Source organism: Amblyomma americanum, chromosome 4 (genome assembly GCF_052857255.1).
Source record: "Amblyomma americanum isolate KBUSLIRL-KWMA chromosome 4, ASM5285725v1, whole genome shotgun sequence".
NCBI classification, from domain to species: domain Eukaryota; kingdom Metazoa; phylum Arthropoda; class Arachnida; order Ixodida; family Ixodidae; genus Amblyomma; species Amblyomma americanum.
In genome coordinates, this window is record NC_135500.1 from 126,325,411 (window position 1) to 126,344,421 (window position 19,011).

At 47.1% G+C, this 19,011-nt stretch overlaps 1 protein-coding gene across 1 annotated transcript; it reads right to left on the reverse strand.

Moving 5' to 3' along the window:
* Positions 1 to 663: 663 nt before the first annotated feature.
* On the reverse strand, positions 664 to 18,517 carry LOC144130356 (uncharacterized). The gene is made up of 7 exons (XM_077664286.1): positions 18,353 to 18,517; positions 12,614 to 12,768; positions 9,803 to 9,870; positions 8,717 to 8,895; positions 7,512 to 7,689; positions 6,049 to 6,110; positions 664 to 1,728 (listed from the first exon to the last, which is right to left on the reverse strand). The coding sequence occupies exons 1-7, from the start codon at positions 18,371 to 18,373 to the stop codon at positions 889 to 891; spliced, it is 1,503 nt and encodes a 500-aa protein (XP_077520412.1). The 5' UTR covers positions 18,374 to 18,517; the 3' UTR covers positions 664 to 888.
* Between the last annotated feature and the right edge of the window lie 494 nt (positions 18,518 to 19,011).

Here is a 19,011-nt window from a genome sequence, read left to right on the forward strand (position 1 = left end):
ACCGCACTTTGTTTTATAACTGCAGCACCTTGGGTGTGTGATGTCTTGCTTATGCGTCCCTTTCAAATAAGAAACTGAAATTTTACTTTCGCCTTTAATGGCAAACAGTACACCTAACACCTAATCGGCGTTCTTTAAAGGCACTCATACGGCATCGCGCAAGCCGGAGGTACTTTGCAGCCCCAAGTCAACATTACTAAATAGAGCGTAACAGGGTACAATGGCGCATCAGAATGGCGGTAAACCAAAATAACTAAAAAGAAACGCAAATGCTTTGTTTTGCAGCATGCAGTGCATTTGACTGAGGCTACAAAACAATGGCCTGAAGCCGTACTTGAGCTCGAAGTGTCTCGTACAGAGCTCCGCATTACCACTGCTTCGACTACAAGACTGCACAGCCTGTTCGTAAAGGAGGGTGCTGCATTACGCGGAACACCGCAGTAGACGTCCCTTTGGCGCATTCCGTAGCGAATCTATCGCAATCAACATCGATAAACATAGCACAGGGCGTGGTGCATGAGGAAAGTTTTCGCATTTTCCTTGACCGTAGAGGTATATCTATCCGGCTTTGGGGCTTCTCACTCACGCAACCGACGAAGTTTTGGAAAAAACAGGGTTGCGACAGCAATATCTGCGATTTATTGAAGACACCACGCCCGGGAACGTTTCGCGGCCGTACACAACCGTTTCCACATACCGCTGTTTCTACGTGCTACTCGGTAAGTTCGGCATTATTACACCGGAGAAAAGAATGCATTTATCGCGCAATCAACATATTTCTTATCGCTTCTCGCAATTTTTTTCTCGGCACAATCACGTCACCACGTACACTAAGAAAAGCGGTGGTTGAATGACGCCTCTCGTGGCAGTCATGAAGACAACCGCTGATTACTGTGCGATGTCCCGTGAATGAGACGGGGATATCGACCGCCCCTGCGACGTAGACCGGCCGCTCATGGTCCGACACAAAGCCCGCGAAGGCTTTCCTCCAACCACCTTCGAATGGGCCAATTCTTCCGCCGTCCAACTCTTCGGCCGCACATATCGGCCGGGCGAGCCTCTCTTAAGAGGTGTAGAAGCTCCCGAGGGCGAGCCTCCCCGTCGCAAGCAGCCGCTACTCACTGCCGGCGACGGCACGTCAGGCAGCTTAAGACTTCCAGGCTTGCTCCTGGAAAGGCCGGCTGTAGTTCCTCCACTGGTGGTGGTGGACGCAGTTGCAAGACTGGAGGAGTGTTTGATGGCAGTCTTTCTCTCGGTGGTGGTTCCTAGGGTTAGGTCTGGATCTAACCCAGACGATTTGGCAGAAGCGGGAACACTTGAGGGCCCGGCACCACCTCCATGGTCCCTCGCCTTCTGCGTCGAAAGTTCTGGCAGTAGTCTGGAGGAACCCGTGGTAAACACCGGCTGGGGATCGGGTGCGTTTGCGAGCGGAGAAAGAGATTCCGTACCACCCTTGACAGCAACCGCGCCATTTGTTGGATGTGGCTGGGAATGGATGGCGGATGGCTGCTGGAGGATGATGCGTTTCCCTGGGACGTTTTCCGATGGAAGTGGCGGTGGCTGCGAGATTACTTCGGAGTCTTCTGCGGCGAGCGTAGAGCGACGCTTCTGGATGCCGATGACGACTACCATGGCGTCCAGCTCAGATTTCATCGTGTAGAAGTAACCCATGAACGCCGCCAGCATGAACCACTCGGCAATGATGGAGATCATTGTGCCCTCGGGATACTGCGCGGACAGGCAACACAGAGAGATGAACACAGCAGCGACTTAAAAAGAGCAGCGCATTGCTGCATGTCTATTACCGCATAAGAAAGGAGGGAACCGACATAGTTTTCCTTCTGTTATATCTCTGCATTCATTGCAGGATCAGAATCAGCTCAGAGCCGTTAGGTTGCGCTTTCCATGCGGACAAACGCCAAAAACTTATACGCCCGTCTTAGGTCACAATAGAGGGATAATTCGGCAGAACAGTAATTCTACCGTTGTGAAGACTTAAAACAAAACTTAGATGAAGCACAGTGTGGAGAAGACAATTCGGAATGTAGGCAGACGTCATGTGACCCGAAGGCATCAGTCATTACCGCTAAGTCAAATACACTGTGTTCGAAAAAAAAATTCACCCCTTTCGCCGAACCTCAAGCAAAAGGAGGAAGGAATGATTACTACAAAGATACTTTTCTAGGAAGCCTTTTTCACGAACTGCTGGCTCCTCTGAACCGCAGTAAACCAAATGCAGTATATTATCTCAAAGTTTGGTGGTACTGAAGTTGAAACCCCAGCTGACATCAGAAAATTAACAGGCTAATTAGCATAGCTGCTTGCGTGGTAGAGCGGTAGCTTCAGCTTGGCGCTTTGGACGTTGTATTGAGGGTACCCGAAGTGGCAGGCGTGAACCATCCACCAACTATTCTTCTATGTGAAATGCTTTAGTATTTCAGCTTGTTATTTGCCGGCGCAAGCTGTAGCCGAAGCATCAGTGGCAAAAAATTAGAGAGAACATCAATATAGCCAGACTATCATGTACAACAACTGGCTGAAAACAATCCCCTCGCCTCTTATAACGCATCAGAAACAATCCCGGCACCACAGTGTAGGATGGGGTTCGGTAGAGCAAATGCAGCGGTAGGCTGTACTTTTTGTGCAACCGTGCCGAATATTGTGGGGGACCCATACCCATTCCTTCGAAAATAATGACTAGCTAACTAGCCGTCCAACTCAAATCTTTCGAAGATGTAGGTGCAACAGAGTGTGTCAGCATAACGCAGGTGTACCGTTGTTCACGCATCTGCCTAGAGTACTCAAACGACGTGCTCTGTTGCGCACGGATGACTCTCGATGCTGCCTGGCCGGGCTTATACAGCTTTTAAAGACAATAGAAGTTAAACTCGATGATTTGAAAAGCGCATGCCACTCGTAAATGACGCAAGTGTACTCACCGGGGCGCCGTTTCAGCACTCTATACAGCTTTGTGGACGACTGCAGTAGCGGAGCCGCATCGTCGGTTTATTGGGTTAACGTCCCGAAACGACTCAAGCTATTAGGAGGCCGTAGTGGAGGGCTCCGGAATAATTTTTGCCACCTTGGGTACTTTAACATGCACTGATGGGGTAATTTGACATGTCTGTAGCATTTCGCCTCCATCGAAACTGGACCGCCAGGGTAGGGATCGAATCCGGATCTTTTTTTGGTCAGAAGCAGAACACCATAACCACTGATCCACCGCGGCGCCCCATGGCATCTTTCGCGGATCCGACGCCTGACCACTCCTGGACTCGAGCCGTGTGTTCCTAACGCGCGGATTTCGTGGGTTTATACCGGACCTTCTGTGCATGCGCAATAGTCAGATGGGGACGCACGACTACCTTCCCCATGCGCAGCGGGTACACGGATACTGCGATGCGTTTACGCTCTGCAAAAACTATTCTATGCCGTGGCGAACGTGTTCCAATCAGGGCGTGCAAGAGTACTTTTCAATTCTATGATTTGCGCTGCTTGAGAGTGATTGTCGCCTCTTTTCCTTGAATATTTATTACCTTTCCATGCTTGCGTCTCTGATTTGCATTGCCCTTAGCGCATAGCGTTTAAAAAAGGTACCTTCTCACACGTCCTTTCTTGCTTCTACGCAAAGCTTTCTGTCAGCTCTGTACATCTTGCAAGTTCATGCGAGGAAAAGAAATTACGTTTACCTAGGTCCCTGAGTGAAGGATTGGTACTGCCTCTCTCTTCCAGAGTGCTGCTGCAGAACCGAGGCTTCGAGCATCAAGAGCATATTCAATGACCATTAAATAGGAACATCGCTACCCTTTATAATCTGCGCCTTAATGGAAAAAGTTCTCCCCAGGGAAACTAATTTCTATACAGCAAATGCAATTCCCTGCGCTTAGGGCTACGTACTGTGGCGCAATGTAACTTGTATTCTATCTCGTTGAAAACGTCAAGGCCTACTACCCGGTTTTAAATTTATGATTTCTTCTTTTTCGTCAGAGTAGGTAAGGGTGTGTACCATGCACACACACAAAACAATGAACCAGACTACATAAAGACACCAAGAAAAGCAGAAAAGTTGAACCACACTCAAGGAGGCTGGTCACAAGAGCAAAGGTTCTACTAGATGGTTCGGGTTTTAATTTTCTTGTAGCTATTCCTGGCTCATCTAACCTCATCCAAAGGAGCAACCGCAATAATGGCAATGCTTCCCAATGTGTACACATAATCCCATCCACATGCCATACTCATGTGTTGACTACTTACAGGCATATATTGCACAAAATTGGTGTTCAATACACCCTCGTTATAACGAAGTCGTTAAATAATACTTCGTTATAAAGTGTATTTCGCAAAAACGCAGAGTGGTCTTAAGACGGCTTTTGTTATGTTTAAACTCGCTTCCGTCTCCACGCGAGCTGCTAAACAACACTGGATCAAGCGCATGACCGACAGGTAGCTGGTTAGGTTACCGTGGCAGCATACCTATTCAAACAACAATAACGAATGCGGTGCCTAGCAAGCACTTCCTTCAGGTTACCCTCGCCCCGTGTCTTGTACCCCGCAAGGCTGCGTTCCAGCACGCCCCGCACAGTAGGTCGCTGCGAAGCGTACGAAGAGTGTTTCTCGTCTTTGATGCCACAGAGTGCTTCCCGAGACTTCTTGTCCGCCGCACCCTCGACTCCATCTTCGACCCCCAACAACATGTCGGCGATGCCCGGAAACGTGTCAAGAGCGAAAACATTGACGCGTGTGTCGCCGACAAGCGCGCGTGAGTCGAAGTCGTCCTCGGGTGCTTCGCAACGACTTGACGTGCACTCCGGCACCATGAGAGCGCGGCTGTACACCCGGGAGGATCCGGTCTAGGGCACGCAGGCCGGGACCATGAGCTGCGCTCATACCCTAAACCAAAGCGATCAGCTGCGTTTTCACCAACCACAACGCGGCACGCATATAGTGCATTGGTGTGTATTCTCCTAGTTTCTGCATTGACCTATACCACCTTGAAGCAGAACATTTAACGCTCATCAAGTGAATTGTTCTCAAAATTGCCCGATAGCTTAGCGTCACGGAAATTATAATCCCCTCTTAGCTTAGAGAAGCGAAATCGGCTAAAATAAATTTCAACATCGATGTTTGCGAGTTTTTCTTGCCAATGTGAGCGAAGTTGCAGCTGCCCCAGTGCAAAAATATTGAAGTGCGGAAAGCAAGCCCTCCTTCGGCCACCATAGCTTGTGACACTGGATGCGATAGCTGACCAGTGAATGAAATATTTTCGTGTTTTTGGCGGTAGGCTTTCACTGCTTCACATTAGTGCAGTGATGCTGAATATTTGTCTGGCTGCTATAAAATGTTCCCATCAGGTCCTTAGCTAATCGCACGATGCAGCCCGCGGCTGTGGCATAATCATGGCCAGCTCTTCAAAAACGTCTCGAAGCTTGAGGTTCTTTTATGGCTTTGGCGAGAACACATCGATACAGCACCAGTTTTTTTTTTTTTTTACATAACTGCAGCGTTCTCATATTAGACAACTCAATGGCGAGAGTTCATTTTTTAGGGGGGAGGTCATAGATTCGAGTGAAAATTTAGCAATGAAACAAACCTCGAAGAAAAAGTCAGCTCAATTTCATCAGTGCGCCTTGCTACATTCCAATAAAGAGGCGTTCCTTGCGTCGACCCAATTAAGTCCGAACAGCGTTCCTCGATTCTTTGAATTGGTCTACATTTTTTAGTCATTTCATGTCAATAAATGTATTCTTCATTCTTCATAAGCTCTAACTTCAGGTGAGGCGTAATTTACTAATTGATTATAGATGCGAAGTTAGGCATTATTTTATAAATACACCGACGGTATCTTGACGCCGCCTTTCTTTGGTTGCTCAGTGATACTAATCGGCCCGTAAGGGATCATGTTAATCCCCTCAAAAACTGGTGCAGAAGCACGATGCAGGTGAGTAATGCAAATCGCAGCGACAATATCTTTTTTTTTTTTTCACAAAGGCTAAATTGAGGTGATATTCATAGACCATATGCGGTGAAGCAAACCATAGTATGTCTCACCTCTCTGGGGCTGCTGGGATGCGGCTTCATGGACAGAAAATCCTCCGGGTATTTGGCAGCGGCTAAAGGTAGTTGCGTCAAGTTAAACGCGTCACGTAAGTTCATCATGTGTGCCCTCAAGGCTGCGTTACTAGTAACACGCTGAAATCAGTTTACAAAAGACTCTGTCGGCGACCCTTTAAAATGTGTATGCAGTGCTGAAAAATTAAGGTGCACGCTCAAGTAATAAAACACAAGGAAACATTTTATAATAGTCGCCTTTGCTATGTCTGGAGACTCCACCGGTAGGTGCTTGCTGTGTTGACTTTCCTAAGCAAGATTGCGCTCTTCGCTTTTCTGTGGAGGGCTCGGGAATAATTTCGACCACCTGGGGATCTTTAACGTGCGATGTCAGTGCACGTTGAAGATCCCCAGGTGGTCGAAATTATTCCGGAGCCCTCCACTACGGCACCTCTTCCTTCCTTTCTTCTTTCACTCCCTCCCTTATCCCTTCCTTTACGGCGCAGTTCAGGTGTCCAGCGATATATGAGACAGATACTGCGCCATTTCTTTTCCCCAAAAACCAACTATTATTATTAGATAACGGCTTTGAATAAGTTACCACCGGGTAGACCATGTGCACCAGGTGAAGCAAGGCAGTAAACTCGTTGGGCTTGGTTTCGCACAGTAAATGTGATATTATGACGTCATAGTACACACAACATTAGTAGGAGAGAATGAGTGAAGTAGGGAAGCTTTGATAAATTTAACATGTTTCTTGACGCTGCAGGCACCGAAGGCGGCATTTCATTTCAAGAACGCCACAGCTGTGTTCCTTAAAATCAAGTCATATTTTTGTCGCCTACAGTGCGAGTCGCTAATCCCGGCTATATAGCTATGTTGTGGCTACTCTTGAGGCAATGACGATGCTTATCTGAATGACCAATCAAATTATCTCCATTAGTGCAGCATCGGTTTCGACAAAGAAACTCCCTCTCCAGTCAGGTAACTAACATTCTCTAGCTGTCTCCTAATGCCCAGGGGGAAAAGCAAAGAGCATGTCAAGACGCCGTTTCTGGTGCAAGTCATTTGAACTCGAATGACGCAAAACATGCAACTTGCACGCCCCAAATAGTCGCTCAGGAAGTAAACTTGAGAGCCACGTGCCCTGCTGTTATAGTAAAGAATAATAATAATATTAATTGGTTTTGGGGGAAAGGAAATGGCGCAGTATCTGTCTCATATATCGTTGAACACCTGAGCCGCGCCGTAAGGGAAGAGATAAAGGAGGGAGTGAAAGAAGAAAGGAAGAAAGAGGTGCCGTAGCGGAAGGCTCCGGAATAATTTCGACCACCTGGGGATTTTTAACGTGCACTAACATCGCACATCATAGGGGCGCCTTAGCGTTTTGCCTCCATAAAAACGCTGCCGCCGCGGTCGGGTTCGAACACGGGAACTCCGGATCACTGCCCGACGAAGGATACTGACTGCGCAAGAGAGCAGGTCGAAGAAGAATATCGCCGCCCGGGTCTTGAACACGGCGTGGTTGTGGTACTGGTCGACCAGGCAGAGGGTAAGCAGCGAGTTGACCAGCATGTAGCTCAGCCCGGACACGAACAGAACCGAGGCGCCCAACACGTGCGGGTAGAAGATGGGGCTGAGCTGTGGACACGACGTGTTGTTTCCAATAATGGCATTTTATGCGGACATAATTGTCGAAGCTATGTGTTGGCAATAAAGATACTTTTTCATAAATGACAGTGTCGTTTCTTTTTAGGTGGACATAATTGTCGAAGCTATGCGTTGGAAATTAAGATACTTTTTCATAAACGACAGTGTCGTTTCTCCAAACGGGCGCTGAGGTAATAGTAAAGGCTAATGTACACTTCACATCCACGTCGACAACCTTTACGGCAGGATGGCTCATAGCTAAATTTAATCGCAGTGTAAGCGCTTTTTCGACTATGGTATCATATTACGGCCTTTTTTTCTCCACCCCAATCGACAGCTGTCAAAATGGCTGTCACGACGAAGCAAACAGTGGCGTAAAGTAATATGCGGGCCGCCGTTAATTTGAGTCCTTCAGGTATTGGCCTAGACGAGGGATCTACAAAATGATATCATACCCAACAATTCTGAACAAAGGCATTTTCGAGTGCGAAACAGTTTATGAACGCAATTTTTTATGTAATCTAAGATTTCACTATAACAATATATCCTCAGACTACCCGACAGCAGTCTTGCTTTATTTTTAATTTTAACGCTTTTGCTACCGTCAAAAGTTTTCCCTAATGGCTTCTTATGGCAGTTTTAACTGATCGATACGATCGATGGAAACACGTTAAGAGGGATTTTGTTACACAACATAGCAATGGACCAGAATATCTTACAATTTTCAAATATTCAAAATTCTTGTCCGAGAATCTTGTACGTGGTCTTCTAAGGCTACCGCCTCTCTCACCACAATGTGCATGATAAAAAATTTAATGCATCCATAAGTATTGTGACATACTATTAAACGTCATATGGACTGTTTTATGTTATTCGTTGTAAATAACTTTTTTTTCATTCGTTCTTTGCTGTTTGCGGCTTCGCCCTCTAGTATTTCTGCTAGTCCGAATGTGGTGAAGGAGTTAATTATTATATTTATTCAATTTCGCGTCACGAATACTGCCTCTCTCGTTCGTACCCAGGTGCCATCCCTGCGCAGGTGTCCCGTTGGGTTCATGGCGACAATGAGCAGACCGAAGAAAATACCAATGCCGGCAAGGAAGTTTAAGTAGTTCAGCATGTAGATGTACTGCGACCTGTTCCTTGCTTTGGAGATGTCCATAACGGTGATGTACCTCAGGGCAAAGGTGATTATGGCTGCAGGAAGAATCAGCAGCCAGTAAAAGAAAAGCAATGAGCTCTACGTAATGAAGCACATTAGGCATCATAAAACGACTGCTCATGGCAAAGAAGACAAATACGTTTGCTCACTGTTTCTCTGGTGTGCATATTCTGGTTCTCGACACCAGCTACCAAATACCGACCGGAGAAAAATTGAAAGAAAGTCTACATATCTCTACGTTCAAGAACTTCAGTGTACCTTGCAATATATTATTAAGGCTTCTTTTCATAAGTTATATAATAACGAGGTGTATTTCAATTATTTATGCCATGATAGTCCCGGTAACGTTTCCTGTAGCATATAAAATTACTTCAATTGTTTCCTTTATAGTTTAGGCTTGATACCGTGCGATATTAACTACCCAAAATAGCACATGACAGTTCGCCTCCTCGCATATATATATATATATATATATATATATATATATATATATATATATATATATATATATATATATATATATATATATATATATATATATATATATATATATATATATATATATATATACATACATGCCACGTAATTCAAACACGCTGCTCATTGCGTCAAGCGTTGGCGTGTATCAAGTTTCATATGCGTAATAGCACTACGAAAATAACTGACACTTTGACCATATGTATAGCACCGCTGGCCATTGTGACTGCGTAGATAATGGGAGCATGCGCTCACAAAATTAGCTCCCATTACTAAACAAAAACGCCTACTTCTCATAAACACAAGAATACTGCTCAATCAGTGCCACACCAGTGGTTGCCAAGCATCAGGGTTCCATACAAGCATCATAGTCGTCATATTTCTCATATTTAATTCTCATTCATTCATCGTCAGCATGTATTCAAACCCAGCATGCAGTTATCTGAAAATCCCTGAGTAGCGTACCCGCAATCGACGCCGTGGTCAGACCAAGCCCGAATATCGCGCTTTGTGGTGGATCGCCTCCAGAGTCACTGCGAACACACAATAAAAACGTTCTGGAATTTTGTGCACACGGTCAGGCAGGTTTTTCCGAACTCATTTGGAATGTGCACGAATTTAAAAATGATCATAATGAACATTTAAATGAACATTTCCTCCGAAAGTTTACTTGCCCGTGAAGGCGAGCCAGCTTTAGTTTTCCACAGTGTAAACCTTTCAAATAAGAACCTCGCAGGCGTACCGGACCGCTAGAAAAATAATGAATCTACTCCAACCTCACAAATATTTGGACAAATATTCACAACCACCATGACGGTATTAAATTCGAATGATTTGATTACTAGCTAACCCTCTTAGCGGCCATGAAGGACCACATTGTCAATGCATACGGAAAGCATATGCAAAAAAAAAAAGTCTTCCTTCTAACCATGTTGGCAAAATTACGCCAGTCCCAATGAACAAATCGCGTCCTCACTTCGCTTAAACCGATGCAATTACCGGGAGGAACGGCTCCCGCCAAATATTCATTTCCTCCAGTGGCATTTACCATTCCAGCCACTGTCTCGGCAGCAGAAGTCTGTACCCTCAGTAGGTGCTGTGCATATACTCTGCGTGAAATCGAAGCATCAAAATTCCGTCTCAGTAGCGAAGCACAACGCGGAGAAGCTCGCATATCAAGCCCCCCCCCCCCCCCCCCCCCTTCTCATCTCAGAGGCACGTGCATATCCATTCGCAGCCTCTGCATAGCGAAGCCTCAACGCGTTGACGCAATGGAACGCGCCTGGCCTTGGAGAAAGCCCTTCCTGAGCGTTCGTGCTCTTGCTCGCCGCCCTGACGCAACGCTGGCCTTGCAAGGATGAGTTTTTACGAGCCCGTGCATGCGTGGCTCAACGCCGCCACCACCGCTCCTCCTCCATCCCATCTTGCCACTAAGTGAGGCTTTTTACGGCAAGCGAAATGCTGGGTGACAGGGTGGTCGTTACGCTGGCACTGCTCATGAACATGCCCATGTTCAAGGGCTGCGCTTGGCTGGGGATTACCGCCAAGTCTGTGTGTGTGAAAGCCTGCACTCTGCACTGCCCGTACACGCATGATTGCAATACGCAGGATGCTGCAGCCTTTGTGTGTCGTCATAAACGCTCGCGCGCACACGCACGCACGCACACGCACACACGGGAGCAGGAACGCGCAGGAACGCAAGAACGCGCCGCACACACACGCACGCACACGCATGCACGGGAGCACGCACCCACACAGACATGGCAGGAACGTGCCGCATCTGAAGCCTTTGTGTGCGTGCGTGTGTGCTTGTCTAGTTGTCGCTAGTGCGTGTGCGCGCTTTTGTAGCGACGATCAGCTCTGGCATGAATCAAAGGAGCGCGAGATAGATGTGATTTTCCTTCTCTTTCATTGCGGTAGTTTGCCATTCCGCCCCTTTCCGCGAGGTGAGCATGCGCATGAATTTGCTGCGGACTCTCGACCACTACATTCCCGGGGTGCTCGGTTAAGGATTGCGCCATGTTCGATGCGAATGCGGCAACGACGGCTACTCTAGAAGCGGCCGGGCTTCCAGGAAAAAAAGACATTATGGCTTGCCCTTTGTACAGCGACGTCATTTATTCGCTGAGGAGATCGTAAATCTCGGCCGGAACTCGGAACAATCGGCGAGACGCTAAAAAAGTCCGCCAGCAGCTGAATGGCGGGGCACTGCAATCTTTTCATCCTGATTCTGCGAACACTACCCACCTGAATCAATATAGAAATTCTAGTTTCCGAGACAAAGCTTCTAGACTGCGGACTGAACAAGTCCAGCCAATGTGGTCAAATATATGATGATCGGTAGTTATTACTATAGCTTATACAAGACCAGCGTTCAATGGACCCCGATTCAGGCCATTTCACATATGAAGCATCTTACATTAACTAGTAGAACATGCGCGAATATCCACAGAAATGCCAGCTCATGCCGGTAGGGAACTACATATACTCGCAATGCCTTCATCAGGGCTTAAGGAAATTTCTCAATTTTCTCTTCGTTGTGATGAGCAATAAAGAGGAAAAAAATAAGGTCTCACATGTGAACTCTGAATTTTGTCTTGGATTATGCTAAATCCTAACCAGAAATGATCACCGGGTGGAAATCTTGCTTCTAGAGTGCTGGGTGAATACCTGGCGTGCAGTATCAGGCGTAGCTGCTCAAAAAAAACTTTGTAGACCGATTATCCCACGGTTCCTGTAACCACTGCACACTACTAAGAAGAAAAAAGCAATTTTCACTCCAACTGCTCTAATTTCTGCTAAAAACAAGAGTGTACGACAAGAGAAACTTCAACTGCAGCCTTGGTAGAGAAATGCGCATTTTGGAAGAAAGCTCTCTAGAAGTTAAATGTATCTGCAAGATGAACGCCTTTTTTGTGTATTACCCCAGCGTCACCAATCTTAACAGCTTGACAAAGTAATGGCACTGATTATAGGTAAAAAAATAGCAACCAATTTAGTTACTTGCTGAGCATTGCATGAAACCTGGGATTAAAGCTCAATATTGCTCAGTAAAAGATCCTACTCTATATTCAGTGCGTAATAAAAGAGCCGGTTACCTAGTGATTCTAATGCACGGACGCAAATCTATCTTGAATAAGATCGAGAACTTGTATACACAGATATAATAGCTAGTAGCACCTACGGATTTATTACCCGGCAGTTTAGTGTACGCTGAGTCAGCGCCTGCAAGCAGTCGCTATAACCCCCAAAAGGAAAACATAATCATTTGTTTACCTTATGTACGGCAGGAAGAAATACACGTCCGCATTGTTTACGGCCCAGGCATGCGAAATGACAACGCTGGAAACAACAGGAACGATGACGAAGTACACTATGACGCCGACCTTGACGTACTTTTGGGCAACCCTCAAGGACTGTAACTGCGATCCCTGCACATAGGGGGAAAAAACCAAAGCGCAGTCAAGGTTATGAGCAGTTTTTACCTTAATTAATCGCTGACGTATCGCACATTTGACTTAGGGAAAGAGGGCAAAACCACATTACATCACTATAAGTTAAATACCAGGAATTATGATGCAGGAAGCCTGGTGGATGACAGATAGCTGGTCTGCCCGCTCATCCAATTAAAGCCAGGTACACTGCAGGTTAGATAGAGGTGGTCGTATGGAAAGAGTTTCCTGTGCTTTATTTTTTCTTTTTGAAGCTAACTAATTACGTTAAAACGCTTAATAGTGAACCCTGTGGGTCTCAAACTTTCGTTAAAGCTTATTCATTTTAAAACTTCTCGACTGAAATCTTCCGTGAATTCTCTGCCCAAGCACTAAACAGCTGAGAGTTGTCCACTTGTAATGTTATTGAAACGTGCCCAAAAGAACTCATCAACCATATTAAAACCACATATTAGGAGTGCATATTGAGCTTAATGCGATTTATTGTACCCAAGCAAGGGTTCTGTCGGTTCACGTTCCGTATTACGCAGTAGGAGATATGTTGTGTGGTATATGGAGTTTGATTTTTCAACGTTGAAATGCAGGGCTCCTGATCAATTTAGACCACCTGAAATATCATTAAGCAAAGCACAGTAGTGAGGATATCAGCAGGCGACTTAATTTTACGGATAATCGGCATCCCTATAGGTACTTAAGCTACATGAATACCCAGTGTCATAGCTGAAAATGCGGGCAACTGCACCAGTTTAAAGAGAAGACGACATGCGGCGCCGCCTCAATATTTGTAAGAGAGCCCCCATTTTTGAATTGGAAATCGATTTTTTTTTTGGAGGGAAAGGAAAAGGCGCAGTATCTGTCTCACATATCGGCCGACACCTGAATCGGGCCGTAAGGGAAGGGATAAAGGAGGGACTGAGAGAAGGCAGAAAGAAGCGTCGTAGTGGAGGGCTCCATAATAATTTCGACCACTCGGGGATCTTTAACGTGCACTGACATCGCACAGCACACGGGCGCCTTAGCGTTTTCCCTCCATCGAAACGCGGGAGCCGCGGTCCGGTTTGAACCCGGGAACTGCGGACCAGTAGCCAAGCGCCCTAACCACTGAGCCACGGACACGGCAACACTGACGACAGAGAGAAGAAACTAAGCACAGAGCTCCTCTCGCGATTATTTTATTGAGGCCAGCGTCGGAAGATATGTGTCCATTGGAATAAGCAGCTCGGCTAGTTGGTTCATTCTTAACAAATTCCACAGCGCCCGTCCTATCCATTGCCCATCTATGTGGACTTTTTTAGTGATGTGGAACATATTTATTAAGACAGATATAGGCTTTTCCGAGGGCACCAAAATGCAACAAGTGGAAAAACGTATCTGTCGACGCAGACTTCAGTAACAGCAGTTCTGTGTGGTGCACTGTACGGTGTTACTTTTCTGTCTCCTCTCTGTTGCCGCACCGAAGCAATTTCTTTCTAATGGATCACCAACTAGCTCACAAGACGACCCCATTAAACCTGCAATATTTTTTTGCGGGCCTTGCGGCCGAGCGATACTGCAAGAGCCAATGTCTTACCGGAAGTAAAAATTTTGAAAGTTCGCGTCTATATGATATATGTTACCTGTGTGGTCAGAAACAAGTGCCTTCACAAACGATGCATGTCTATACAATTAGAGGCGGCGCTGGAATCGCTAGAGGTGCCCTGTGTACATGAGTACATCTGCAACTACAGTCATCTGCGGCAGAGAGAACGCAGGAACGTGACATTCTTAGTAACAAAACAAGATGAGCAAGGCTTGAAAGGGGAGCCTCTACAAGGGGACTTGCCTTCATCTGGACCTGGACAAATGCAAGTCCTCACGTCGAAATGTTAGCTATTGGACTATACCATGAAATTTGTTCATCATGTTTTGTGTGCTCAGTGTGCTCATCTGGTGACCCATAGTAGTAGCGTTTCCGTAATTCATCGAAGGTTCAGTTTTGATGCCGAAGCAGACGCAAAAGAAAGAGAGTTCGAAAATCTGATTTATCGAAGCGTTCCCAGCTTGTCATGTGCAATGGATGAAAGGCACTCACCAGTTCCAGTATGCACCAAAAGCACTTTAATGCCGTTGTTGGAGTAAAAATTTCAAAAAGGGCCAAATTACCGTGGCCGTTACTTGCCTGGCAGAACAACAAGCTTCGTCTCAACCGAACTGCTTTCATAGCTCGCGGTTTTTGAGAAGTATTCATCATGATCTCCATTAGTGAAACTTACTAAGAGTTGTCTGTCGTAAAGGTTAAGGCCTCGCTTATTTTTGTATGCTACAGGCAGCGGTAAAGCGGGACATATTTCGACTTCAAACATACGTGTAGCGCCAAGGACCCAAGAGAGAAGCCAAAGAAACCCGCACAACCGATCCCTAACTTCTAACTGGTTAATAAATCAGCCGGAAACTAGCGCCGGTAGCGTGGGTTTCTGTTGTTTTGTTCCTTATATCCTTCGCGCTACGCGCATAGTAACAGAATACCGACGTGCCCAAGCATCCGCCTTTCGAATGGAGCATTTCTACTGCTCTGCTCACATCTCCTGCACCCCTGTTCGGCGCCAATTTTAAATTCACATCACGTGGTGTTGAAAGCAAATGTCAGTTTGATGCAATCTAGTCTCGAAGCACAACTGCGGCATTGCAGGGCTGGCCATTCGTCGCATCAAAAATGAATGTCGCGAGAGGGGGAAAAAAAGGGAAAAACATGTCGATGCGCATCGTGACCTCTAAGATGCGCTTTATACCGCGACCCCGCTGCAAACAGTGCCCCCGGGATTTCTTTATGTACGTACACCAAGCGACAGCGACAACAATGCTTGCCTTCAAAGAAGGACTCATGACGAGGGCGCTGCCGGCCCGCGAATAGGACTTCCCTTTGTGCGTCGGGCCACAAAAGAAAGCGGCGTTTGTCCAACGGATTCGGCACCCTTTTCTCGGCGCCAGACAAAGCTGCATGCAGATGCGTGGCTCTTGAGCTAGGTCATCCTGACCCTCAACGCAGTCCTCCGAGACCCGTGCCGGAGGGCATGCCTCGACTCCGTGCGAGACTTGAGAAGCGACACATGCGATACGGTCGCATGCACATGCGCGACCAACGCGCTTCGCAAAGGGCATCAGGTCATTGGCGCCACACTATACGAGCGGAATACATTTGGGCGAGCATCGAAAGATGTAGAATTCAGCATGTTTCGTACCCACACGGAATAGGTTCAACGTGCAGCGTGAGAAAAAAGAGTACCTTCAACGAGCTCCTTGTTTATAAATAAAATACAAATGTTGGTTCGTTGCGTATAGCAGAAACTAGCAGAAGATTAGCAGAGTACTCATGTGACTAGCCAACAAGTTTGACTTCAGCTAAGAAGTGAGCCAAAAGCGCATTAATTTAGGGGGGCACAGATTGTCGCCACAAAAAGTTCTGGCGTGAACTCAAGACTTCAGATTATAAACGCGCTTCTCATTTATTGTGTGCGCTCTTTATTGTCTGCACGTGTCCCACCACTAAGAAAGGAAACAGGAAATTTATACAAAAAAACGAGTTTTTTTTTGTTACTCTTTTACTAAAGTTGGTAATGACTTTTAGATATTGTACAACAAGAGGAAAACTAGCTATAATACGGAAAGAAGTGTCCTTGTCACTCATAATAACGAAGTAATCACTAATTGAACGCTCAGAATTTGTTTCCTTTCATATACAGGAAGCTGCACGGTGTATTGTCAAGGTCTGAGACATTGCCAGCCTTCTTATGTTTCCACATTGTCGGCAGGTGCCTAGAAGAAGGCCAGCGATGAGATGCGTTGTTTACAGGAGAGAACTTTGGCAGGTGCCTAGAAGAAGGCCAGCGATGAGATGCGTTGTTTACAGGAGAGAACTTTAATGCCTCTATATATAAACTAGGAAAAGGAGATTTTTCGTCAGCTTCCTACGCTGGAAGTTGTCGAGACAATCGTGAGGAACAACGCCAGGTATGGTACAGGTAACCACGTCTTTGACGCCCGTAACAGCGCCCTGACTGTCGTTCCCACTACTGTTCGTGCAACTATATACGTGCCAGGAATACAACAGACTCGCTTCCATTACCACATTAAAGCAGCCGCGAAAAATACCTGCGTACTACTACGACACAAAGGGAAATCGTGCCATCACACCCTATTTAAACCTGCTGAATCGTTTATATTTGGCCGGGAAACGCTGCTAATCGCTCTGCTTATTCACTCACTGCCCCGACGTACCATAAACGGACCTACCCACTATGTATGACATGTCTATCCTGGTATGCCAGCGTTACCACGTGCTCAGAATGTTTTAACCCAGTAATCAAACACCGGGTCTACAAGCCAGGCTTCACTTCCCTCAGGACTGTCACCACGGTGGCTCAGTGGTTATGGCGCTGGGCTGCTGACGCGAAAGACGCGGGTTTGATCCCGGCAGCGGCGGTCGCATTTCAATGGAGGTAAAATTCTGGAGGCCCGTGTACTCTGCCATGTCAGTGCACGTTAAAGAACTCCTGGTGGTCTAAATTATCCGGAGCCCTCCACTGCGGCGTCCCCATAGCCTGAGTCGCTTTGGGGCGATGAACCCCATACACCACCATATATCATCATCTGACGCAGCGTGTGAGCTACGCAGGTTGGCGCTGGCGCTCACATTTTCTGCGTAGAACACTGGCCAGTTTTTCAGCGGTCGGCTCAGGGCACTGGACCCTGGGCTGCACCTTCGTCTATCCCGTACCATAACACGCCGCGAAGCTACATTGCTTTGCCGTCTATGGCTCGGTGTTGCATTTACAAAAGCAGTACAATACACGTTCCCGATTGGGATGGCCGACAACCCTGCTTGTGCAAGATATGGATGTGAAGAGGCAACTGCACATCTCCTGTGTGAGTGCCCTGCTTTCGCGACCGAAAGAAGTACACTGCGTTATGGCCCGGACCGCCTCGATATTTTCCCATTACAGAGGATAAGATCCGAGGACCGTGGCTACACCAATCGGCTGCCCCCAAGGCCTACAAGGCACTGTTTTACTTCCTGAGTAACAGGCTTGAGGGACAAATTGTGACTGTGTCCCACGCCCCTTCTCTCTTTCCCTTTTCAATCCCATCATCCCTCTTCACCAGTGTAGTGTAGCCAACCGGAACACCCTTCTGGCTAACATCCCTGCGTTCCCTCTTCCACTTTATCTCTCTCTCTATCTAACTGCAGTTACACAAATTACACATTTTTTCGGCCAATGGGCGATTGTCATTCTTTTTGTTCTCGGTGAATAAATGTTCTGTCTTCATCGTCGTAATCCTCGTTGCTTGAATAACCTTAGTGAGAGGAACAGTACTCCTATCTGAGTATTGAAGCACCCACGGGGGCTTCCTGCGCACAGGCACGACATCGTGGCAGCCGCGCCACGACACCGCACTGAAATACCCTGCCGCGTTCATACTAGGCGGGCGACTTTAGTGCGGTGGAGGCGGCGTGCCGAAACGGCTTTGGCGGCAGGCGCTCATGGCTCGCTGCCTTCCTGCCTGCCTGCCTTCCTCCGAGCGTTACCTGCTGGGTGGCCGACTGCATGGTGCGGGGAGGGAGGCAGTCACGGCTGCACCGTCGACGTCAGGAGGCGCGGCGGTGAGCGGCCAGCAACCGGGAGCGAGTCGTGGATGAAGGTCACTTCCACCGGCGCGAACCAGGAACGGACGATGCGGCCGCAGCGGCTCGCTTCAGCGCGTGACAAAGGGCGACACGCGACGAGATGCTGCCGTGGGCCGGCTTTGTTTTTTTTTTCTTTCTCTTCTGGCTTATTCTTCGCTTGACCGCTGCTGTTGTTCATTGTGCCACAGGCGTCGGCTCACTTTGCCAATGTCTCTGTTTCTTTTCTCCGTCAGTTTGCTTCTTTATTTCATTGTATCTGCTTCGTTACCGTGGTCATGATCGGTGTGCCCTTCCGCGTACCGACTACGCCACCTTCTGAATTTCAACACTGCAATTTCGCTTTGTGCTTTGACGGCTTCCTTTGTGGCAGAGCAAACAGGGTGAGGCTGTTAATTGGAAAAAATTCCCGAGAACAATTGATGATCATATAAGTCTAACCGGCAATGACGCGCTCTTAGACATGTTTTCGCTGTTAGACATGTTTGCGCTGAGCATCACCAACCATTGTCACTAATAGGTAACAGCCTTCATCATCATCATCATTAGTAGCGTGCCGCTCT

What these genes read in the sequence shown, in the direction of transcription:
- LOC144130356 (XM_077664286.1), bottom strand. Translation starts at nt 18,373, where the DNA reads ATGCAGTCGGCCACCCAGCAG. An exon ending in GACCACGGCGTCGATTGCGG is followed by an intron (nt 8,896 to 9,802) that starts GTACGCTACTCA and finishes TTCTTCCTGCAG; the next exon opens with CCATAATCACCTTTGCCCTG. An exon ending in ATCCCAGCAGCCCCAGAGAG is followed by an intron (nt 1,729 to 6,048) that starts GTGAGACATACT and finishes CTGTCCGCGCAG; the next exon opens with TATCCCGAGGGCACAATGAT.